General features: G+C 44.1%; 2 protein-coding genes across 5 annotated transcripts in view; one reads left to right on the top strand and one right to left on the bottom strand.

The window, feature by feature from the left end:
• Nucleotides 1–436: 436 nt before the first annotated feature.
• The window catches only part of LOC109282109 (dynein axonemal heavy chain 14-like), a 38,332-nt gene continuing 20,542 nt past the window's right edge, over nt 437–18,226 (bottom strand). Inside the window, exons 6-10 of the mRNA XM_059724251.1 lie at nt 15,886–15,998; nt 13,620–13,682; nt 9,536–9,743; nt 4,724–4,855; nt 437–1,566 (exon numbers count right to left, since the gene is read on the bottom strand). Coding sequence (XP_059580234.1) covers nt 1,291–1,566; nt 4,724–4,855; nt 9,536–9,743; nt 13,620–13,682; nt 15,886–15,998 — 792 coding nt within the window. The 3' untranslated portion in view covers nt 437–1,290. The remainder of the gene's footprint in view (nt 1,567–4,723; nt 4,856–9,535; nt 9,744–13,619; nt 13,683–15,885; nt 15,999–18,226) is intronic.
• Nucleotides 6,133–18,226, top strand: part of LOC132244850 (uncharacterized) — a 95,674-nt gene continuing 83,580 nt past the window's right edge. For 3 of the 4 annotated variants that reach the window (XM_059717467.1, XM_059717473.1, XM_059717463.1), the window contains exons 1-3: nt 6,133–6,413; nt 7,024–7,074; nt 8,957–9,011. The gene's annotated coding sequence lies outside the window, so the exon portion shown is untranslated. The remainder of the gene's footprint in view (nt 6,414–7,023; nt 7,075–8,956; nt 9,012–18,226) is intronic. The other variant, XM_059717481.1, reaches the window with a different exon arrangement.

The raw sequence follows: 18,226 nt of genomic DNA on the forward strand, positions 1-18,226 counted from the left end.
CAGCCTCACACTCTGTGCTCCCACCCAGCTGCAGTTTCCCCCACCTGCCTCCACTTCCCTACCTGCTGCCCAGTGCAAGCACTGCAGCAACAACACGAGGAGCTGCTGGAGGCTGGGGAAACTGAGCAGGTTCTGTGGTGGCTGCGGCAGTGGCAGCAGCAGCCCCACCCAGAAGCTGTGCATGTTGCCCAGGGCTGGGGCCAGGGCCAGGGCCAGGGCCCTCTCACACAAAAGGGTGGGAGTGAAGCGCGCGGGCTGGGCAAGGTACATTTAATTGGTGGGTGCCTGTGGGCCAGATGAAATCACCTGGAAGGCTGGATCTGGCCCATGGGCCATATTTTGCCCACCCCTGGCTTAGGGGCACCCTCAAATGAATGACAAGTAGCAGAACTGACATACCCTTAAGTTTCCATCACAAGCAGTACTAAGAGTCAAATTTACCAAATCGTTATCACATGATTTATTTAAGGGTAAACATTTAGGCTGCTGACAGAAGTTCATTTAAAGGTGCAATGGGATCTGATCCCTAATCCCAACAATCATATCTCATGCCATGCCACATGTGTATGGCAGAACACATAATTTTGGTGTTGTGGTCAGATGCCGATGGTGCCCTACTTGCCCATACAGGGGGATCCTGGGATCACAATCCTGGACTCCTCCTGCACCAGCAATTTGAAAGTGGGTGGCCAATAATTATCTGATTGTCAACTGGCTCCAGGACCACACTAGGCTTGAACAGACCTAGTGTGATCCCTGGAACCAAATGATGATCATCTGATCATCTGCTGTCTCTGGGAACCTCACTGAAGCTGGTTGAAGCCTGTCTGGTCCTAAAGACAGCCAATCAGCTGAAGATAAGCCAGTAGAGACTGCATTGGGACTGATTAGAGCCCCGGTGTAGTCCCAGATCCAGCAGACAATCAGCTGATTCTTGATCAGCAAGGATTGCACCAGGTCCAGTTGGAGACCCCAGGACAGTCCTAATTTAAGGCACGATGAAAACTAGCCATAAAAATATTACATATTTTTGGCATAATATTTTTGTGGCTGATTTCCCTTTTTCTGGTGCCATTAATTCCCTAAATATTTGACCGGATTACTAGTTAAGAAAGATTAACAGACTAATCATGTCTTAAGTGTAACATCTGCCAGAGGCTTTAGATGACAAAGTAAACTTCAATGGTCTAGAATCCCAATATAAAATCAGGACAAAATAAAAAGAATTCCAAATATTTTAGAAAAACAATATAATGAAACAAAATTCTGTTTTAAACCAGTGTTTGCAATCTAGACTGATAGAAATAACCTCATAAGGTTTTCATTCTTCTTTTCATCTAGAGCAGTCACATTGCTGGAACGTTTAAAACACTCCAAAAGCAGATGGACAGCATTGTGCACCAATTTACGAAGAAGTTCCTGGAAAATCTTGTCAACTAGTTGAAGGAATCTTGAAAAGCATTTAGTCATCTGACACCATTCCCCTATTTCTGTACATTTTGGTTTCTCTTTACTGTCAGTGGGCACAAGCTGAAAAAGTTTTTGAACTCCCTTCATTTCTGCCACCTACAGAGATAGTGATAATAAATTTAGAAAATAAATTAGCGTGCTTTGAATCCCTTATATATCACATTCGGCACTTTGAAGCAGTCACTTTTCATTGCAAACTTTTTCTATATTTTTCAGAAATGTTTATGTTTAAAGTTCTAGTGAATCAGACACACTGAAAATTCAGGACTGTGATGTTAATTTAGATTCCATACTTCTGAGAAAAATAATGCTTTTATTTTGAATGTGCTAATCATAAGGTAACTATAAAGATAAAATATTACAAAATGGTCAAAAGTATACTTTAGTAATAAACACTAAAATAAAACCAAGGCTCTATCCCGACTGGCTGTCTGTGCCTGTATTTAAGCTTTAATTTTAGAACTGAAAAGAAAAAAAAAATCTATTAAACGAAAGAAAGCTTCGCAAGGTATTTTCAGTCACAAGAGCAAGTTTTGGGAGAGGTATTGTTCTGGATCACATGGCTGAAAACCCAGGTCAGGAAGGAACAGACTTTTTTTATGCCAGTTGGGAATTAATAGAGTAATTGTGGGAAGCAGGTCATGATTAGCCAACTCCTAGGGTCCTACTAAAAGGAAAAACTTTATTTTCTGTTCACTGTAATCTTAGTAATCATCTGGCTACAGTCAGAACATGGGATAGCTCTGTAAGCTTGAGGGTTTGAGGCTTCAAACAGCCGTCACACTGTTATTTCTGTTTTTTAACCAATGGCCATCTAATGTATAATGCATAAAATAGTCCAGGGAACAAATAAGAAGCAATGCGACTCAAGCCCTGTGGGGATGGCATACTGATGGTAGCAGGGGAAAGGGAAGAAAATTCTAGGTTCTAACTCCTATTCTTAATACCAGTTATCATTTTCATCCAATGACTATTTAATGCAAAATACATAAACAGTCTTGGCACCAGGGACCAGAACCTAGGATTACCCTCTTATAAACTGAATTTTCTCCTCACTGCACCACACAGTCACACTCCCTCTTGTTTGCCCTGTTTCTCATGTCATGACTTGCATTCCTTTCCAACCAGCAGCCCAGCTTCAACAGGAGGGCTGAAGGATTTCTTTCACCCCTGGCCAGCACTGGTTGTTAGCCCCTATCCTGGGATGTAGGTGATGTGGGTTAAAACCTCTTCAAGCTAGGGACAGACATTCAAAAAGAAATCCCAGAAATGCAGGCACGTGCCTGTGGTGGCTCAGGCTAGAAGCCAGGGGGCACTAGAGCAACCCTCCTTTCCCTTCCACACTGCTGAGCTGAGCGGGGGCATGGCCAGACGCTGGCAGGCTGCTCTAATGCTCTAATTAGGGAAGGCTCCCCACCTGGTCCTGACTAGCCAAGGAGGGAATTGATAACACAGTGTTTATAACCCCAACTTAGTGTTTTTCACCCCATTAAGAAAACAACAGAGCGTGGGAGAATGGTGCCTCCTGAGTCGGGGGGCACTTGCCCCCCCAGCAGTCAGCGACCGGGGGAGTGGGTCTTTCTTCAGCCGATTCCACAGAACGGGGGGGGGGGGAGGAAGGGGGGTCCCCACGGCCAATCCCGGTGACCCGCAACTGGCAGCGGCACACCGCTGGCACTTCCAGGTCAGCAGGATTGGCCGCAGGGGGACTGCTTCTCCTGGCACACTCCCTGGCCAGCGCTCTCAGGGTGGGCACCAGCACTCTCACCTGCTTCCCCTGCCTGGGAATGCTGCTGTCAGGGGGTGCACGTGCACCCCCTACATATTGTCACTGCAACACAGGGACATTACCAGCTACCTGTTGATTCTGTCTTTGTCCCATCTGCCACTGCATAGACCATAGCCATCATGTGGTCTGCTCACTAATGTTGAAAAGTATCTGTGTAAGGTAGAGGGGACTGGGGAATCCCTGCGTAGCAAGGAGTGGGGAGGGGAGAGGAGGGGATGGGGGAAGCAGGGGAAAACCACGTAGACACCTGCAGTCTCTGCCAAGTTCCAACCAGGGAGCAGAGGGGAGGGGCCAGCTCTGCTGTGGAGTAGAGAGCCCCACCCAGCCCAACCCAGTCCAGCCCAGCCCAGAGAGCATGCCTGAATGCTGGGGGGTCTGGTTTAACTTAAACCAGCAAGGGGTCTGGGACAGACATTGCATAAACTGGTTTGACCCAAATCAGTTAAGTGTGATACTACATTCAACCAGGTTTATCTCAAACCAGTTTCAGCCATTTTCAAACTGGTTTATGTGCACTGAACATCTGTTCTGTTACAGGTTTAAACCAGTTTCTGATCACTTAAACTGGTTTATGTGTAATGTCTGTCCCTAGCCTTACGGTGAGATGGCCTAGGACTCCAAACCTTCTTCCTGGGCAAGTACCGGGACTACTAGACAACAGTGGGCAACAGCATCAACTCCCTTTATGGTACATGAAATTCAAGGCTGCTATCAGTTACACAAACACTAGTAGCCTTCTCCTCTGAGACATTTCCCAAAAAAGAACCTCCCCTCTTAGCTGGTCAGACAGGGCATCTATATATGTGCTCTGGGGTGGAGGGGGAGTGGGGCACTTTAATTACAGCGGCTCTGAAAGCTAGTCTAATTAAAGTCCTTGCAGTGTCACGTATTGAGCAGCCCGAGCTTCAAAATGGCGGCAGGGGCATTTTAACTAAAGCTCATTTGACGAGCTTTAGTTAAAGCACTCCCACCACCATTTTGAAATATAGGGACACTGAATATATGTGATGCAGAGGCTGCTGGAGTGCACTAATGAGCACACTGCAGCAGACTCACAACAGACTCAATCAAGTCTTCTCCGACACGTGCTAATTAGCAAGCACTGGAGCAGAGGTCCTTCACACATATAGGTGCCCACTGAGCTGAATGCTGACATGATGGAAGCAAGTCAGGCTATCTGTAACTCTGTTCAGTGACAGTATAGTAAAGATATGAGTGCGTCTTCCGGGACAGGTTAGGTGACTAGGCTGCCCAGTGAAAGAATGGGAAACCTAGGCAAATTAGATGTGGAATAGAATCAGCTCTCCTGAAAGAGACACATGTAAGTTGAAAAGAGAGAGGCAATTTAGTTTTAGTTACCTTTCAAGCAAAATAAGATCTGTGCCTATAGGGAAATGAACAGGAATAAAAGATACAGGATAAAACCATAAAATAAAAAAGTGATAAATGAACTTAAATAATTACCCTAATAAAAGTATTTTTAATGGATGTGATTACTGTCTCCCTGAAAGTCTGTAGTTGATTAAGAGCTTGTTTGCTTTGTTGATACTGCTCCTCATAAAACTCATCCAAGGAATATGTGCGGGACCTGTCCACCTGAAGCAACAGATAAAAATTAAGAGATAAAAATACCACAGACAATCAAAGGAAATTGGTTACTCGAATATGAATGTATCTTTCACCCACGACTCAACATTCTATATATCAACATTACAAGCACCAGAACCCTAAATGCAAAGTGAACACAAAGACAACCAGAGCTGTCTGAATGCAAGCCCTCCATAGAAAAGTGGTTTGAAATGAAAGTGCAAATATAGTTGGGACAAAACAACACACAGCACTGAAGATAGGGATAAGATGAGACTTGGTGGGATCGCACGCATGACTAGAGCACTATCATGGATGGCTACAAACTGTTCAGGAAAAACAGATGAGGAGAAGAGGAAGAGGAGTATGCTGCAGATAAAAGAGCTATATGACTGCTCAGAGCTCCAGTATGAAACTGGAGATAGGCCACTTGAAAGTCAGGTTAAGATTAAAGGGGACAGCAACAAGGGTGATGTTGTGATGGGTGTCAGCTACAGACCACCAGACCAGGAGGATGAGGTAGATTAGGTTTTCTTCAGACAACCTGTAGAAGTTTCCAGATCACAGCCCTGGTTTTCATGAGGAACTTCAATCACTCTGACATCTGCTGGGAAGGCAATACGGCAGTGCGCAGGAAAACCACAAAGGTTTTGGAGAGCATTGGAGACAACTTTCTGGTGGAAGTGCTGGAGAGACCAACAAGAGGCCATGCTCTTCCTGACCTGCTGCTCACAAACAGGAAAGAATTGGTGGGGGATGTAGAAGTGGATGGCAACTTGGGCAACAGTGACCAAGAGATCATCAAGTTCAGGATCCTGACAAAAGATAGGAAAGCAGCAGAGTATGGACCCTGGACTTCAGAAAAGAATACTTTTACTCCCTTAGGGAACTGATGGGCAGGATCCCCTGAGAGGCCAGTCTGAGGGGGAAAGCAGTAGGGGAAAGTAGTGTGCAAAGCTTTGGTCACTGATTCAATTCAGCAGAGATTTGGCGGCTGACTCTCCAAATCCAAATCAAATCAGAAGACGCTTTAATCTCTGAGAATCAAATCGGAACCCTCTGAATTGATTTGGAGAGATTCAGAGATTAAATGATTTGGACATAGACACAGCTTTAAATGCTTTTTCTACATACCTCAAGATAGCAGGCGACTCATAAATGCTGAGACGCTGGGGCGGATAAAGCATTCCCCACAGGAGCACGGGAAGGGAGGGAGGGGGCAGGGTCCCCAGCACGCTCAGCAGCAGACCTGGAAGCGGACCAGAAGTACTTCCGGTCCACTTCCGGGTTCATCGGGGAGTGTGCGGGGGACACCCCCCACCCCGGAGACTGGTGCCTCCTGGGTCTGGGGGGGCATCCAGGGTCCCCCTGCACCCAATCGCTGAGCTGGCGGAGCATGGAAGGGGTCCCCCGTGTGCTTGGCTGTAGACCTAGAAGTGGACAGAAAGTACCTCCAGTCCACTTCTGGGTCTGTCACTAAACACACAGAGGGTCTCCCTGCACTCCTGTGTGAGGCTCCATCCACCCCAGCATCATAGCATTTATGAGCCGCACCTGATATCTCGAGGTATGTAAAAAAAAACATTTAAAGTTGTGTCTATGGCTGAATCGCTGATTCTTCAAATCTTCAGATTTGGATTCGGTCAGATCAAATCGGGACAGTGATCCAAATCAATTAATCAAATCACTGTCCCCGATTCGGGCCGAATCTGAATCCAAATCAAATACGGCCCGTTTCGCACACCTCTAGAGAGCAAGCCAGGAAAGCTGGCTGTATTTTAAAGAAACATTACTGAGGGTGCAGGAACAAATCATTCCAATGTGCAGGAAGAATAGCAAATATGGCAGGTGACCAGTTTGGCTTAGCAGAGATCTCTTCAGTGAGCTTAAGCACAAAAAGGAAGCTTAACAGAAGTAGGAGCTTGGACAGATGACTAGGGAGGAATATAAGAATATTGCTCAGGCATGCAAGGATGAAATCAGGAAGATCAAAGTGTAACTGGAGCTGCAGCTAGCAAAAGACATGAAGGGTAACAAAAAGGGTTTCTATAAGTGTGTTAGCAATAAGAGGAAGGTTAGGGAAAGTGTGGGTCCTTTACTGATTAGGGGAGGCAACCTAGTAACAGATGGGGAAAAAGTTGAAGTATTTAATGCCCTTTTTACCTTGGTCTTCACAGGCAAGGTCAGCTCCTAGACTACTGCACCAGGCAACACAGTTTGAGGAGAAGGTGAGAAGCCCTCAATGGTGAAAGAACAGATTAGGGACTATTTAGAAAAGCTGGATATATACAAATTCATAGGGCCAAGCGCAATGTATCCAAAGGTGCTAAGGGAGTTGGCTGATATGACTACAGAGCCCCTGGCAATTATCTTTGAAAACTTGTGCTGATTGAGGGAAGTCCCGGACACTTGGAAAAGGCAAATATATTGTCCATCTTTAAGAAAGCAAAGAAGAAGAATCCAGGTAACTACGGACCAGTCAGCCCCACCTCGGACCCTGGAAAAATCATGGAGCAGGTCCGCAAGGAGCTGAAGATGGAAGGCTGTCCCTCTGGGTCCATGAGTGTGTCTTTGTGAACTGTGTTGAGTAGCTCTTTGATGTGTTGATCACGAAGAATTCCTTCCCTGGAGGTGTCAGATGGCAGCCAGGGCAATGAAAATAGTAAGGATGCTGGGGCACATGATCTGCCCCATGACTTCTGAGGACAGGTTGAGGGAACTGGACGTGTTTAGTCTGCAGAAGAGAAAACTAAGGGGGAATTTGATAGTAGCCTTTAACTACCTGAAGGGTGGTCCCAAATAGGATGGAGCTCAACTGTGCTCAGTGGTGACAGATGACAGAACAAGGAGCAAGTTGCAGCAGGGGAGGTTTATGTTGGATATTAGGAAAAACTCTCACACTAGGAGGGTGGTGAAGTACTGGAATGGATTACCTAGAGAGACAGTGGAATCTCCATCCTTGGAGGATTTAAGGCCCGGCTTGACAAAACCCCAATTGGAATGATCTAGTTGAAAATGGTCCTGCTTTGAGCAGGGAGTTGGACTAGATGACTTCCTGAATCCTAATTTTCTAAGATTATATGACAAGGAGTTGAAATTGAGTGCAGAATGACATGCAGCACCAATAAATAGGGACCTACTCAATTTGCGATTTCGTGGACATCACAAAATTGGGCGATATCTGTGAAATCTGTGGAGGAAAAAACTGACTAAAAATCAAATGCTGGTTCCCCAATGGAAGCCAGCAGTCCTCATGGCTGCTGTGGCCTGGTTGCTTACCCACCAAGAGGATGTGGGGCGGGGAGTGGGGCTGCTGGCATGAAGGGGGCAGACAAGATGGCTGCCACCCTGTCTCTTGGCACTGATTGACTAAGAAGGCTGCCTGTCATGCAGCTCTACCCCTCTCCACCAATTAGCAGCGAGGGACAGGGCTGCATGACAGACAACCCTCTCAGGCAATCAGCAGCGAGGGGCAAAGCTGTATGAGGGACAGTCCACTCCACCAACAGTGGTGGGGGGCAGGGCTACCGGCAGGCCCCTCAGCCAGATGTTTGGGGGAGGCTCACTGCAATAAGCCCTCAAAAATGACAGTCAGCCCCACAATCTTCCTGTGATATTTGCCACCTTCCTTGAATTGGGTAGGTCCCTACCAATAAAACAACTTGGAAGAGTGAGTGTATGTGTATGTGTAAGACAGTGTACACTTACAAGAGAAAGACACATATTCCAAAAGTGGGCTAGAAAAACTAATTTAACAGTGACATTTACAGAGATTCATGGGTGCCAGAGAAAAAGAAAAGTTAAGAAGATTTCAGTAGATATAAAGATATTGTGAAAATTATATTTCCACTGCATAACATTCAGCTGATTTAAAAGTGGCCAAACATAGGGCAAGCTATCTAGGATTCTACTGCAATGAGAAATTATTTTTTATACAGAATATCATGTTGCTTTGTGCCAGACCCCACTATTAGTAACCATACAGATTACTGTTTATACTGTAGTACAATTTAAGTCACATACAGCATGTGAATGTGGCAGCCCAGAAATTCCCTAACGAGATTGACTAATCCTGTAAACCTTGAAGCTGAGCGCTTGTCTTTTTTTCAGCTAATCTGCTACCATAGACATTACACATGCACTGCTTCACAGGAGGGACATGGGGGTAAGTAGCTTGATTGACTAACAGCATCTGCTGACACACTGAATAACAAGGTAACAAGTCTTAATGAGGTGCGAGTATATACAAAGGCCTTGTACAAGAGTTCATTTCTAGCAGTGGACAATTTGTACTGTTAGAAATGAGTCCATGAGAGACAGTAGTACAGGCAACCAGCCCCTCTCCCTTGTCATAATATCCCATTACATTCAGCAGTGTGTTGGTGACACATTATACAACTATTTTCATACTTAATGCATGGAACAGGTTCCTAAACTAGTACTTCTAAACTGTTACTTATCATTTGGAACCCAGACATCCAATACCCATTCCCTTATTTTTCTGGAAACAGAAACTCTATAGCCAGTCTTATGCTCAAATTAGCTATAACTGAAGCAGCCTTCCTACTGACTTCCAAAATTCAAGAATAGCTTAACACATCTTATTAATCAGATCATTTTTAATTTTTAATAAAACAGGACATGTGATGCAATTTATATCTGCATAGCTAAAAGTGTTAGTTTGCTCACCTTTATCAAATAAATTACATTATTTTTTGACCCTCTGTAGCTATTAATGTTACTTGTATTTTCACACAGTCCTCTAATATAAAGTAAGCATTTTAAAAATACTTCATCAGCAAAAAATAGTTGTTTGTACATCATTGTTCTAGAAATAAGAGAAACATCACAGGTGTAAAATGCATACAAATACTTTTCATTTTGAGACACTGACCATCATTCATACATTTATGAAATATCAAATGTTTAAAAATCAGGGATATAATGAATCAGAACTCTGTGGTATTGTCTTTTGCATCTTCAGCCTGGCTCTCAGATGTTACTAAATCAAACATTTATTTAATTTTTCTTTGTGATCATATGGTTCTCTTTATATTATTAATTCAACTTTATTTTTAAACCAAATATCCTTATAAAATACTAAAGGTCAGATCCAAAATGCATTAAAATCAGTGGAAAGATGTTCACTGACATTAGCAAACTTTCGATAAAAACAAAAAGTGTCATAGAATAGACCTGGCTAATAGGTCCATTTGGCTTAGTATCCTGTATGTCAGAGTAGCACAGAATGGAAGCTAAAGGAAAGAGCATATACAAAGGGCTCTGATACAAAGGGGATTGATCTGTCCCCTGCCCTTCTTTCCTTACAGGGCCTAAAACCATGGAAAGCTTAATATTTATAGTAATAAATAATCAGAATATAATTAAACATAATATAAACCTCTACCACAGTTGTGATACTCTAGGACAATTTCAAATTATTTTAACCGGGAGGGAAGAGTATCACTTACTGAATAATTAACCCTGGTCCCTAAATGCCAAAAGTGTAACTCCTAGAAAAGTGGTTCTCAACCTTTTCAAACTCAAGGTACCCCTCCATAACTTTTCTGAATTTAGAGGCACCCCATTTTAAAAGCTAAAATAATAATAATAATAATAATGAAGTGATCCTTTTGTTACAAAGAACTTAGAAAGACCACAATAGGTCAGAATATTTTTGACACTATAGATTCCTATTTGAAATCTCCGATTCTGACTTCTGAATCATGTATACGTGACTGCAGGGGTGTAGTTTGTAGCTGTGTTGGTCTAATTTCTGTCCAGAAAAATACCCTAATAAAATACTTCAATGTGGAGAACTAGAAGAATTCTTCTGATGCCTACGCCTCAAAGAATATTTCCACGACCAAACTGAACCCACTCCCAACAACAACTCATCCTCTGACAACATTCAGGAAAGGATCAATGCCAAAAAGCCCCAAAAAACATCAGATTGGACACCTCACAGTGGACGAAACCCTAACCTTGGCCACTACATTGACTGCTTCAGGGAAAGAATGAACAATGAAATAATCAGCAACACACGCCACCACAACAACCTCTCTCTACCAGAGAAAAAGGCCACAGAATCTCTAAGATCTAACCACCAAATAGTAATAAAACCAGCAGATAAAGGAGGAGCCATAGTCATCCTAAACCATGAGGATTACATAAAGGAAGCCAAGAGACAGCTCTCTGACACCACCTACTACAAAGAACTACAAGAAGATCCTACTCCCCTTTTCACCAAAAAACTCAACAATACCATCAAATCATTTCCATCAAGACTACAAGAAAAACTACAGACCTTGATCCCCCCACTACCTAACCTGGGGACTTTTTACATGCTCCCTAAAATCCACAAACAAGGGAACCCTGGCAGACCTATCATATCCAGCCATGGGACCCTAACTGAGGAAGTATCAGGTTACGTTGGATCAGTCCTAAAACCACTTGTCACCCACAGAGCAAGTTTTGTACAAGACACTACAGACTTTCTACGGAAACTTAAAAACATAGACCACCTTCCCAGCAACACACTCCTAGCCACCATGGACGTTACCAGCCTATATAACAACATCCCACACCAGGTTGGCATCAAAGCCTGCCTTACATATCTACAGGAACAAGATTACAACTCAGAATACAGGCCCAAAGATATTACTGACCTTATACACTTCATCCTCACACACAAAAATTTCACTTTTAATAATCAACACTTCCTCCAGATGATGAGAACAGCTATGGGCACTAAAATGGCCCCACAGTATGCCAACCTTTTTATAAGCCACCTGGAGGAAGACTTCCTCAAGAACTGCACCATCAAACCCTTGCTATACTTAAGATACATCGATGACATCTTCATCATTTGGACTGAAAACCTACAATCTCTGATTGAGTTCCATCAGAAATTCAACAATCACCATCCCTCCATCCGACTTTCTTTAGAATACTCCAGCACCAATGTCTCCTGACACAATGATCAGTATCCGGAAGGGTAAAATACAGACCACAGTATACAAGAAACCCACAGACCAACATACATATTTGCACAGAACCAGCAATCACCCTAAACACACCAAAAAAGCTGTGATATACAGCCAAGCCCTCAGATACCACCGCATTTGTACTGAAGAGAACACCCGGGATTGCCACCTCACCAATCTTAAAAAGGCTTTCCCCCAACAAGGACACTCATCCAGAGAGATAGATCACATGTTTGAAAGAGCCACCCAGATACCACGTGAAGAACAGCTGCAGTACAGAAGAAAACCCCCCACAAATCGCACACTGCTGGTTATGACCTATCACCCCTCCCTTGAACCTGTACAGAAAATCCTCAAAAAATTTCAACCCATATTAGAAAGAGACCCTATTCTTAAAAAGATCTTCCCAGAGCCACCCATCCTAGCCTTCAAACAAGCACCGAACCTCGCCAACCTCATCACCAGAAGCAAACTTCCTCAAGCCCAGAACACACCAAAAGGATCCAGACCGTGCCATGACAAGAAATGCAAAACCTGCCAACACATCTCCACCACCTCCACTATTACTACACCCCACAACAGAGTCATCAGCATCCCTGGATCTTACAGCTGTGCCTCCAGAAATGTAATATATCTAATCCAATGCACCAAATGCCCTGATGGAAAATATGTAGGAGAGACCAAACAACAACTGCGCACCAGAATGAACGCACACTGGAAATCCATCAAAGACAGAAATACCCAATTACTGGTGGGGGCACATTTCTCACAGGAGGGCCACTCCTTTTCCAATCTCTCAGTCCTGATCCTCAAGGGAAACTTACACAACACTTCCCAGAGACGAGCCTATGAGCTCCATTTCATCAACCTGCTGGATACTAGAGATCATGGACTAAACATAGACATTGGATTTTTGATACACTATAATCTGCCTGGCAACTGACTCCCCAGCCCAGTCCCTGGCTTCTTTACTTTTCATTCTATCCAGGAAGAGCACACACCAACTGCTGAAACTTCCTTAGCCTGACGAAGGGTTTTTGAACTCGAAAGCTTGCCTAATAACTATTCTCCAACCATTTGGGTTGGTCTAATAACAGATATCAAATTCACCCAAGGAACCTTGTCTGTATACGTGACTGCACACTTAACAGTGTTAATACCGCATGGCACTGTACCACACCTGGTTGAGAATCACTGCTCTAGAGTTCTCTAAAGACTTCCTATCCAAAAATCACTTTACCTCACCTGTCTTAAAACAAGATCCTGCAAACACTTCCATGTGAACAACTTTATATAAGGAAGTAAAAACAAATATTACTATAGATTTGGAGAACAAGTTTGAAAATATGCTGCTTTCAAGTTATCCAAGATCAAATTTGACTGTTTAACTATTAGGACAGAAATAAAGTGTTCATGGGTGCTAATTCCATCCTCTTAGTCTCTCCACACTCCATTTGCAAAGAATCCAAATACTCTTGGTGTATGATGAGTAGCATAAATCTATTCCATATTCCTCATTATTTATATTACTACATCACATAAAGGCCCCATATCAAGGATCAGAAGCCCACTGTCTGGGTTCTAAACAGACACATAATAAAGTACTGATATTTTACTTTACAAGTAACAAAAACTTTCATTACAGCATTTTTGCCATACAGATATCATTCCAATAAAGATAATCTAATGTTTTTGTAATTGTTCACTGCACAGTACTAGGAGGTTAATTTACATTTTTCTGTTTCCTTTTAAGTTTTTCCACAGAAACAGTTTTTATTCAGACTTACTTGCTCCTGTTCATCCTAACTCTTTGAACAATACTTTTCCAGGTGAAAAAATACTTTTTCATGCTAGAAGCAAGGAAAACAATTACTTATGTATAGTAAATCCATAACCCCAGTTTCTTATTCTTCTTCTGTAGGTTTTTTATAGAATGGGCTTTAACTTTTTAACATATTGTCACTTTCTGTGGTCCTGATAAGTCATTAAATCTTGCCCATGGTGAAACTAGGAAGGATACAAAGCAAACCTGATTAATCATGTCTTCCATGAAATCTCTCTGGCTCCTCTGCATACACTCTTAAGGATAAAGACCTGACTTCCAAACTTTGAGGAGCAGAGTTAGGAAAAAAGGACACGTCTACAAAAGACATTTTACTGTTTAGTAGAGCTAATTACTGTGTAGTAAACATTACCATGTACACATGCTGACACTTACTGCGCAGTAATTTCCTCTACTCTCCAGTTAATTTGCCATCTGCAAATGCAAGTAGCAAATTAACTGCTGAGCAATGCTGCATGTGTAGACAGCCGACTGGGAGAAAATTTGCTCTTGGTCAACCAAGCAACAAGGGGCAGGAGATTACTCCCCGTCCCCAGGTGCTGCCCACTGTCAGGGCAGGCTCTGCCATGGGAGCCCCAGTGGGGACAATGCCCCCAGCCCCGGCAGCAGGGAGCTCCCAGCCCCCACTCTGCCATTGTGGAGCAATGGCCGAAGCTGGGGCTGTGAACAAGCTCCCAGCCTGTTCCCTATCCCCGCTCCACGATTGCAGAGCAGGGGCCAGGAGCTCCCTGAACAGGAAGAGTTCCCCTACCAGCCTGGAGCTGGCTGGGACCTACGCAACTGGGACAGTTCCTAGACAGCCCCAGGCTGTGCAGGAAAGTCTGCACATGCAGCCTGGAGGTGGCTGGAGACTGTCCTGTGAAACCAGGTGTTGAGGTGACATTGTATCAAGGAACAGGACAATGCTATCTCGAAGACTTGGTGCCAGGGTTGAAGGACAGTCTGAAAGATTTCTCAAGAAAGAATATGCAGTTTTATCTCACATATTTTTCTTGCTGGGGGCTTGAAGGATCAAGAAATGTTGCACTTTTTGGGCACGTGGGACTCTCTGAAGACTCAGTGGGAAATAGCTTTGAAATTCCAGTGAGTTAAGTGAAGGAATCACAGCAGCAATGAGAGGCAAAAGTCGCAAAACAGAAGCTCAAAATGAGAAGGACAAAGTTCTGCATAAAGGCAACAGGCTACAAAAAATGGTGGTTTCACATTACCTAGTCACAAAGGAAAATGGGGGAATGAGGCCAGAGCCTTCCAAAGCATGAAGATAAACAAAAAGAGAAATAAAAGGACCAATATTAAGAAAATGATTGAAGAAACAAAAAGAATAAGCTGAAAAAGGTAAATATGGGTCAAACCCCCAGGCCACAAAAACTAGTTGACGAGGAGCAAAGATGTTTTGTCCCCTCAGTGTGACGGGAGGAGACAATCAAGGATGAGGCATGAGGCACTCGCACAGAGGTACTGCTAAGCTAAAAAAAGTCTCCATCGAAGGCTCAGGGGCTGAGCATATATCAAAATGTGTGTGTAGACAACTATTTAAAGAAGTAAAATACCATTTTGTGAAATAAAAAATTATTGGAAAACTGGTAGGCATGTTGCATCCTGGAGGTACAGGCAGTCCTTGACTTACAATGTTTTGAGTTACAACGAACGGCACTGACAACGTTTATAAACAGACACCCTGCTTCGACTTTGACGTCAGTTTCAACTTTACAATGCTTGATCCAACACAATGCTACAGCGAACAAGTTCGCCGCATCACCCATCTCCCTGGAGACCATCTTTCCAAACTTCCTTGGACACTTCCTTTAAGAAAGCAGAAAGACCGGAAAACCCTATAGCCAAGACTCCTGGGAAGACTCCAACCAAGAGCCCTTCAAAAAGTCCAGCAAAGTCACCTCAAAGAAATCCTTCCAAATCAATATGATTGCTATTTACAATATAAATGATGTAGCTATACTATTCATCTATAATTGATTGAGTACAAAATTCTGGGTTATTTTTGGTGAAAAAAGGGTATTGGGCCTTGGTTCAGGAACCAATCCCCCATTTATAACATTGTACCCTATGGGAAAATTGGTTCTGAGTTACAATATTTCGACTTAAGATGCAGTTTTCAGGAACCAATTGTGTCGTAAGTCCAAGGACTGCCTGTATTAGCAAATTACTCAATTTTAACATGTTAATTTTAAAATAATATTTTTCTCTCTTACCAGGCATTGGAAAATATATTAAAACTGTGTAACATATAATAAATCTGTCTTTCACAGAGCCATTTTGCTACGGGTATCATTTCTGTTTCTTCTGTTCTATCTCCTGCAATAAACTAGAAAAAATGAAATGAGAAGAAATAATATGGCCCTTCTATAATAGGAATTGAAGAAGCATTTCTGAGACAATATGCAGTTTTTACTATGGCAATTCATGTTGTATAAACACTATGTAAGCTGGTAAATACTATTTCATTAACCTCTTGCTCTAATAAATAAAAATCTGGTTAATAATCTGGAACCTACAAACTGCGAGACATGCAGTAGTACACCCCAGGTAAGTACCAGGGGGCCTTTAGGCATCAGAATGGTGGGGGGGAGCACCAAAGGTACCATTCGGAGGTCTCAAGTGCCTCTATACTAATGCTAGAAGCGTGAGAAACAAGCAGGAAGAACTCGCACTCCTGCCTGCAAACAGTAACTTTGATTTAGCAGGGCTAACGGAAACTTGGCGGGACCCTACCCATGACTAGGTGGTACACTTTGAGGGCTATGGGTTGTACAGATGCAGTACCTTGCTCTTGCCTGCAATGAATTCTATCCTATTCTCATCGGCCCACCTCTGTAACCTGTCTAGATCTAGCAGGATTCTGTCCCTCCCCTCCAGCGTGCCCACCTTGCCCCACATCTTAGTGTTGTCAGTGAATTTGGACAGCGTGCATTCCACACCCACATCCAGATCGCTGATAAAGATGTTGAACAGTATAGGCCCCAGGACCAAGCCCTGGGGGACTCCACTGCCCACATCCCTACAGGGCAAAAATGACCCATCCACCACCACTCTCTGGGTGTGGCCATCTAGCTAATTTGCCACCCATGTGACTGTGTAGGCATCAATGCCTCAGTCACCTAGTTTTTTTTTAAGAGAATGTGGTTGGAAACCATGTCAAAGGCCTTCTTAAAAAGTCCAGGAAGATGACATCTACCTCGACACTCTCATCCAGGGATTCTGTGACCTGATCATAAAAAGAAACCAGGTTAGTCAGGCAGGACCTGCCCTCAATGAACCCATGTTGGTTGCCCCTGAGCATTACCTTCCCCTGCTGGGCCCTTGCAGATGTGTTCCTTGATAATTTTCTCAAAGGTCTTTCCAAGGACCGAGGAAAGGCTGACTGGCCTATAATTGCTGGGGTCCTCCTTTCTCCCCTTCTTGTAAATGGGGACCACATTAGTCCTTTTCTAATCCTCTGGTACCTGGCCAATGCCCCACAAGCTCTCATAGAGCTGTGCCAGGGAACTGGCGGGGTCCGCTATGACCCCCGTCAATTCCCTCAGCACCCTCAGGTGAAGACCATTCGGACCTACTGATTTAAACACGTCCAGCCCCTCCAAAAGTTCCCTATCTAGGTCGTCCCTGACCCTAGGCATGGCGGTGCCTCCCCTGGGTCTGTCTGCAATTCTAGTGGGGGAGATGTCCCGGTCCCTGTTCAGGAATACAAAGGCAAATAATTTGTTAAAAAGGTAAGGTTTTCTGTTTGCTGCAATCATCAGATTGCCAAGCCTATCCTGTAGGGGCCCCACATTACCCAGTGCCTTCTTCTTACTTCACATGCATTTGAGAAAGGACTTTTTATTATCCTTAATTCTGGCCGCTAGCCCTAGCTCCATCTCTGCCCTGGCCTTCCTAACAGCCTCCCTGCAATCCTAAGCAACGGAGGTATAATCCTCCTTCATGATAGCCCCTTGCTTCCACTGCTTGTACGCCTCCTTTTTTGCCCTCAGGCATAACTAGATGCCTTTGCCAAGCCATAGGGGCTCCTTAGCACTCCTGCCCCCCTTGGTGCTCATTGGGACCGACTCCCTTTGAGCTCAGAGGATCATCTCCTTGAGGAACAATCACCCGTCTTGAACTCCTATCTCACTGAAGCTCCAAGACCCCAATGCCTCTCCTACTAACCTTCTTAGCTTACAGAAGTCGGCCCTCCTGAACTTGAGGACCTCTGCCTTGCTACTTGGTTTCACCACCCTGCGCTGGATAGTAAATTCCAGCAGGCAATGATCACTGTCGCCCAGGTGGTTGAGTATCTGAAGACCCCTCACCAGGTTGTCACCTGTGGCAAGGACCAAATCCAGCAAGGCATTCCCCTGGTGGGACTATGCACCTCCTGGAGGTCCTGTATCCCGGCTAGGAACCTACGCAAGCGGTCGGACACGCTCCTCCCAGCAGATGTCTGGGTAGTTTAGGTCACCCATGACAACCACATCCCTTGACTTTACAGCCTCCGTGAGCTGACCTGAGAATTTCAGGTCCAGCTCGTCCCCCTGGTGAGGCAGTCTGTAGTAG

This window comes from Alligator mississippiensis, chromosome 1 (genome assembly GCF_030867095.1).
Source record: "Alligator mississippiensis isolate rAllMis1 chromosome 1, rAllMis1, whole genome shotgun sequence".
Taxonomy (NCBI): Eukaryota; Metazoa; Chordata; order Crocodylia; family Alligatoridae; genus Alligator; species Alligator mississippiensis.